Source organism: Gnatocerus cornutus, unplaced genomic scaffold, assembly GCF_029298725.1.
Source record: "Gnatocerus cornutus isolate USDA-ARS CGAHR unplaced genomic scaffold, icGnaCorn1.1 ctg00000033.1, whole genome shotgun sequence".
Lineage (NCBI taxonomy): Eukaryota > Metazoa > Arthropoda > Insecta > Coleoptera > Tenebrionidae > Gnatocerus > Gnatocerus cornutus.
Genome location: NW_028275382.1, coordinates 1,131,359 through 1,138,225, shown reverse-complemented (window position 1 = coordinate 1,138,225; position 6,867 = coordinate 1,131,359). Strand labels below are relative to the sequence as shown.

At 40.4% G+C, this 6,867-nt stretch overlaps 2 protein-coding genes across 2 annotated transcripts; both read right to left on the bottom strand.

Moving 5' to 3' along the window:
* Window positions 1–262: 262 nt before the first annotated feature.
* Window positions 263–3,313, bottom strand: LOC148166035 (uncharacterized). Its single transcript, XM_088049509.1, has 8 exons — window positions 2,652–3,313; window positions 1,543–2,583; window positions 1,411–1,492; window positions 1,284–1,342; window positions 1,157–1,240; window positions 1,040–1,105; window positions 466–555; window positions 263–413 (listed from the first exon to the last, which is right to left on the bottom strand). The coding sequence occupies exons 1-8, from the start codon at window positions 3,311–3,313 to the stop codon at window positions 263–265; spliced, it is 2,235 nt and encodes a 744-aa protein (XP_087905635.1).
* Window positions 3,314–3,346: 33 nt separating this feature from the next.
* On the bottom strand, window positions 3,347–6,652 carry LOC148166034 (uncharacterized). Its single transcript, XM_088049508.1, has one exon. It carries the CDS (start codon window positions 6,650–6,652, stop codon window positions 3,347–3,349), a length of 3,306 nt encoding a protein of 1,101 aa, XP_087905634.1.
* Window positions 6,653–6,867: the final 215 nt, after the last annotated feature.

Here is a 6,867-nt window from a genome sequence, read left to right as displayed (position 1 = left end):
ACAGCATTCTTCGTTACTTTTGCATACCAACTATACCGACTGCACCAGCATTTTTCGATAGCAGCACTACGTCCTAGATTTCATACGTATTGTGAACCAATTTTGACTTCTTGACTACGGCAGTTCACATATTGGAGCTTCGAGCTTAATCTACTTTGGATTAATGACATTATTAAACAAAAGAAAAATGTTAAAAGTATCTAGTACCATACATTTTATAGGCTTTTTATAAAAAGGATGAAATCAGCTAATTCTGTCTCCATCATAATTGAAATAACTGTTTTAACGTAAATGCAATCATAAATGAGTCAAATCGCTTCACTGCATACGTGTCACTGAATTTCCATTTCCAATAAACCAGTGACATTTCTAAAGAAGTCGTGAATTCTAGTTGCACCTCATAGCAAACCAATCTGCAATCATTTTTCTGGTGATAACCAACTTTCAACAAGTTTTTTTACTCACATTTCCTTGTGCCTACGCATTTTTTGCACCAAAAAGTTGCCTGATGCATTGTGATTTGTTTCCAATTTCAAAAGATCGAGATAAATCGTTCTGCGCAAGTTTAAATCAATGATTTTCATCATCATGCTCAAAAGTAAACATAACCTCAAATGAGAAATATTACAAATGTCAAGAACGTCACTGATGTCAGCGATTATTGACAGACCGAATGCAGGGATGTCCAAAATTGGGCGTGGGAAATTATTTTTTTCATAGCCGACTATGATTTTGCATCTTTTGGAAATGTTGAGGGTTTTTTTCTCTTTTTCTCGGCAACTTGACTAGCTAGACGGTTGAGTTTTGGCACACTCGGATAATTATTGATGTTTTATAAAATGACATAAATCTTAACTAATTAAAATTTAAAATAAGACAAGTAAAATTAACATTTTTAAGACAAGGATCACGCTGGTAATGTCACATCATCCTTACCTATTCAAGAAATTATATTTTAAATTTTAGAAAAATCCGTTCATAAATGACAAAGATATTGAGCCCGAAAGTCTTAGATGGGCCACCCTGTATATAAAAACACAAAAATCTTTGTAAACCGGCTGGATCCGGCAGTAATTTTTTGGTCGCCAAATGACCAGCAATAATACTAAATTCTGACATAAATTTTACGACAGAGAATGACAGAGAATTTTATTACTCATTGCTCAAAGATTTTACATTGACAATGTAGGGGGAACTGTGTGTTTCCCTAGCTCGAGTAGTTTGGGTGTGTACGAGAACTCTTAAGGATTTGATGTAACACTTTATTTACACTTATAACAAACACTACATGCAACAAGAAAACTGATTCGGATAAAACTTGGAGATCTTGCTCTGATGGCTGCTTAAACTTTTCTCCTTATCTTAGCTAAAATGAGTGGGTACCATCCCTTATGTCAGGGAGGGGTAAACCCGAGAGTACTGCCCGAGAATGGCCGAACATGTGGCCCGAACATACTCCCCGCCTTGAAAATATAAAAACATTTTCAAAAAACTAAGACTAACATGCATTAACAACAAAACAAAAGAGGAACTAAAACTAACATGCAAATAAAAAAGGTTTCACGTTTCACTAAACCGTTTTGAGTTTTAATTGTCACCACGCGCACTTTTCCGTCCTTGCCTGGATAGACTTCCGTTATCCGTCCCATGGGCCAGCAGAGAGGATTGGTGTTGTCCTCCTTAATTAACACCAAGGTGCCCACTTCAGGGGAATTATGATGGGATGCCCATTTATGTCTTTGTTGGTGCTGGTGCAGGACTTCCTTGGACCATCTTCTCCAAAAGCTTTGACGAAGTCTTTCTACTAGCTGATACCTGGAGAGGCGATTGACCGGAACCTCGGTTACGTCGGGTTGGGCGGGAGCTCGCAGGGGAGCACCAATCAGAAAGTGGCCAGGGGTCAAAGGTTCATAGTCGGAAGGGTCGTTGGATAACGGGGAAAGAGGTCGGGAATTTAGACACGCTTCGATTGCTGTCAGAAGCGTGTACATTTCTTCGTAATTTAAAATAGTCTTTCCGATGACTCTTTTTAAATGGTGTTTGGTTGATTTTATAGCGGCTTCCCACAATCCTCCCATATGGGGAGAGCGGGGCGGAATGAAGTGCCAGTGAACTTCGTCGGTGATTAATTGTTTAATCACTTGCTGGTAAAAACTGTCAGAATGGAACAGCGTGTTTAATTCCTTAAGTTTCCGATTTGCGCCTACGAAATTTGAACCATTGTCAGAGTAGAGATGATCAACTTTTCCGCGCCGTGACATGAATCTCTTCAGAGCGTTAAGGAAGGTGGAGGAGGTGCAGTCGCATACATGCTCGGTATGAACTGCTCTAGTTGCTAGGCAAATGAACAAGGCAATGTAAGCCTTGAGAGTTTTATTTGTGCGTCCGTAACCGTTTTTTAGTAGGAAAGGACCGGCGTAATCTACTCCCGTTCTTAAAAATGGTCTAGAAGGTGTAACGCGACTGGCCGGCAGATCACTCATTAATTGCTCATACGCCTTTGGTTTTATGCGACGACATGTTACGCAAGATCGGACGATTTGCCTGGTAGTTATGTATCCGGACATTGGCCAAAATTTCTGCCTGGTGGCGGATAACGTGGCTTGTGTTCCGGCGTGTAAATATTGTAGATGTATTGTGTGATTATTAACTTCGTGATTATGTGCTTTCTGGGCAAGAGTACTTGATGTTGAGCGTCGTAGGGAATGGAAGCTTGGCTTAATCTTCCTCCTACGCGTAATAAACCGTTTCCGTCGATAAAGGGGTGTAATGGTTTTAATGGGCTCTTTTTGTGTAACTCGCCATGGGTTTGAATTTGGTGAATGTCTTCGGGAAACGCCTCAGTTTGAATTAATTTAAGAACGCGGTTTTGAGCACCTTTTATTTCTTCCACGGTTAAGTAGCCCTTGAATTTTTCCGAGGGATTGCGCGTATTTTTGAGAAAACGCAGTAGGTAAGCGGTAACTCTCACCAGTGTAGTGAAACTAGAAAATCTAGCCCATAAGTCTAACTCGTTTTTGTTATGCTTAGATTGCGATGCAATATTCAAACAACAAGTTGACTTAATTTCGGGTATTTGAAACGGCGGTACTGGTCTGGATGAAATGTCTGTTGTCAATTCGTGGTTTGTTAAAAATGACGGCCCGTGCCACCATAAGTTTGAATCGCGTAACTGACTCGGAGTAGCTCCGCGAGATAATATGTCGGCGGGATTTTGGTCTGACCTGATGTGTCTCCATTCGTTTGAAGCAGTTAGATTCTGAATTTCTGCTACTCGATGCGAAACAAAGCTTTTTAGAGAGTTTGAGGCCATTCGTAACCAGGCCAAAACTATGGTTGAATCAGTTCACAGGAGGTAATTAATATTTTCGATCACGAAAGCTTCTTTTAGTTTTGATAATAGTTGAGCTAACAACAGGGCTCCGCACAGTTCTAGGCGAGGAATTGTAAGTGTCTTTAAAGGGGCTACTCGACTTTTGGCGCAGAGTAGCTGAATGTGGTATTTTCCGTTATTGTCCTTTGTGCGTACGTATACACAAGCTCCATAAGAAGTTTGGCTAGCATCGCTAAAACCATGGATTTCGATTTGGTTTGTGTTTGGTTCAAAAATCACCTTGTGGGGTGCAATTAATTTATTGATTTCGTCAAAGTGTTGTAAGAACTTTGACCATGCCGTAAAAAGGTCGTGTGGCAAGGACTCGTCCCAGTTTAGACCAAGTGACCAGATTTTTTGTAAAATGATTTTGGCACTAATGGTTATCGGGGACACTAATCCCAAAGGGTCGAATGGACGGGCAATTGTGCTTAGTATCCCGCGTTTGGTTCTGTTGGTGTTGATGTTTTCAAGAGAGGCGGAATATTTTATTGTATCCGAAGAGCAGTTCCACAAAATGCCCAGTGTTTTTGTTTCAGACTGGCGGTCTAGAGAAATTTTATCGTTTACGACGTGAGTACTGTTTGAAGGAATCACTGAAGGACAATTAGATGAGAATTTGTGAAGATCGAATCCTCCTCGTTTAAGTATGTTTATGACGTCGTCCCGAATTTTTAAAAGAGATTCGATGGAATCGCTACCGGTCAATAAGTCGTCCACGTAGAAGTCCCGAGTTATGATCGCGTACGTATCGGGAAAATTAGCAGCTTCCGCTCTGGCTAACTCTTGCATGCATTTTATCGCAAGGCAGGACGAAGAGGCACATCCGTATGTTACAGTGGTCAACCGATAAATTTGTATGGGTTTTTGGGGATCGTCACGCCAAAGTATGCGTTGATAATCGCGATGTTCTTCGTGCATCATTATCTGTCGGTACATTTTCTCGACATCAGCAGACATGACGTACTGATGCGTACGAAATCTAATTAGAATCGAGAACAAGTCTTGTTGCAAAATTGGACCCGTGAAGAGATTGTCATTTAAGCTTTGACCGTTACTTGTTTTCATCGAACCATCGAAAACTACCCGTAATTTAGTGGTAGAACTACTTTCTTTTATGACAGGATGATGGGCAAAGTAATAAGCTTTAGAGGGTTCGACATCCTGTGGTGCGACAAGCTCCATGTGGCCGAGGTCTAGGTATTCCCTCATAAAATTATTGTATTGGACCCGTAATCCATCGTTATGGTGAATCCTTCTTTCGGTACTTTTAAATCGCTTTATTGCTATGTCTTTGGAATTTCCTAAGTTAGGAGGGTCATTCCGAAAGGGAAACTTTACAACATATCTTCCGGACAATGGATCGCGGTGGGTATTTTCATGAAACATGTTTTCGCACTGGTCGACATTTGGATTCGAACAAAGGGGCTTATTGGACTCAAACTCGTGAATTTCCCAAAACCTTTTCAGACTGTTGTCTATTGAAGCAATGTGGGATAAATTACAGACCGATGCAAAATTATTCTGTGGAACCGGCCCGCTAATGATCCATCCTAATTTAGTTTTTTGCAGAATGGTGCCGTTTTGATTAAGACGAATTTGACCGATACATAGCAATCTCCAGAATAATTCGCTGCCGATAAGTAGGTCGATCGGTCCCGTTTGATGAAAGGATTCGTCCGCTAATTTAATATTTCTGGGAATGTCGAGGCAGTTAGCGTAGAATGAAATTGATGGCAAATCTTCGGTAATTTTGGATACGACCAAACACGTTAAGTCTGTTTTGAACTCATTGACATTTGAGCGCATTTTAACGTTTGTGAGGTTTTTGATGGAAGTTTCTTTCTGATCTAAACCGTAGACCGAGATATTTGTTTTTTGCAAATGTGATTTCAACAATTTACATGCTCTTTCCGTTACAAAGTTGCTTTGTGAACCGCTGTCCAACAAGGCTCGTAATTGATGTTTTTTCCCGTTGGCATCCAAGACATGTACTAATGCGGTTGATAATAAGATAAGTTTGTTGTAAATGTTGAGACTTGTAAGCGTCGCGGTTGAGGTTGAAGGCTCTGCGGACGCGGGAGGTTCCCTTATTTCGATTGGGTGTAATAATGTGTTGTGTTTTTGAGAACATTTTTTACACGTTCCCGATTGACACGAATCGGCCTTATGATTTCCGCGTAAGCAATTTTCGCAAATCTTTTGACGTCGGACTTCCCTTATACGTTGTTCCACCGACAGGGAAGTAAATTTGGGGCAACGATACAGATTGTGTGGTTGATGGCAGATAAGGCATTTTTGTTGATCCTTTATTGCCACGTGTGTGACTGGACGAAACGTTTTTTGACCTTTGTTTGACGGAATGAAATTTACCGATTTATTGAAAGGATTTGCCTCCATCGCTTCCAAGGACTGGCATTTTTGTGTTAAAAAATTAGATAAATCTTTAACTGTTGGCGGAGTTTTGTTTGGTGTGAGTTCCCACGAATTTAAAGTACCTTTATCAAATTTTGACGCAATGATGTGGATTAAAAGATCATCCCATGACTCTATGGGTCGTTCGAGAGATTTTAGTGACTTTAGATTGGAAGTTAGAGTTTGCAGCATTTGACGAAAATTTTTACTGTCGCGATAGTTTGTGTTTGGAATAGAAAAAATTGAATTAATGTGGTGTTGCACAATTAATCGTTTATTTTCATAACGTTCCTGTAAAAATTCCCACGCGGACATGTACTTGTCCTGTATCGTGATTAAATGCTCGATAGTTTGACGCGCTTCGTCTTTTAGGCTGGTTCGCAAATAATGAAACTTTTGCACATCATTTAATTGCTCATTTTCGTGTATCAACACCTTGTAATTATCGCGAAATGCAACCCAATCAGTAAATGAGCCGGTAAAAGAAGGTAACTCAATTTCTGGGAGTCGTACCTTTGATGCTGCGATATTGGACGTTGGCGGCGGCAAATTTTCCGAATTTGAAACAGTAGGCTTCGTTTGACCATTATTAATTAAGGCTTGGGCAACACCGACGACTTTGTAGAAATGGTTTTCAAATTGAGTCAGCTCGTTATCGTCAATAGTGTTGTCTATTAATTGCAACTGCAACTGCACGTCCTCGAATTCCTTAATACTCGGAAGAAAACTTTGTAACCGCGATTTTATTTCCTCAAATTTTGACTTGTTTTCCTCAGCGTTCAAAAATGTGTCAAATCTCGTGGCGCGTGTTTTTATTTGGCCATGTTTGGCTCTTAATGCTTTTGTCGTATCTTCTGCAGGCATGATTCGAAAGGAAATGTACGAAATATACGAAAATATGCGAACGTTCTAACAGCAATCGAAATGAAAAGGTGAGGAGTTTGTAAATAAAGGAAATGGCCAGACTAACCTGGTGCTCCTGTAGTGGATGGCTTCGCTGCTTTCCTTCTTTACTCCAGGTGGATCCAGTGCCTCTGATGAGGATTGCTCAGTTTCGTGTCATGTATAGTGTATATGTG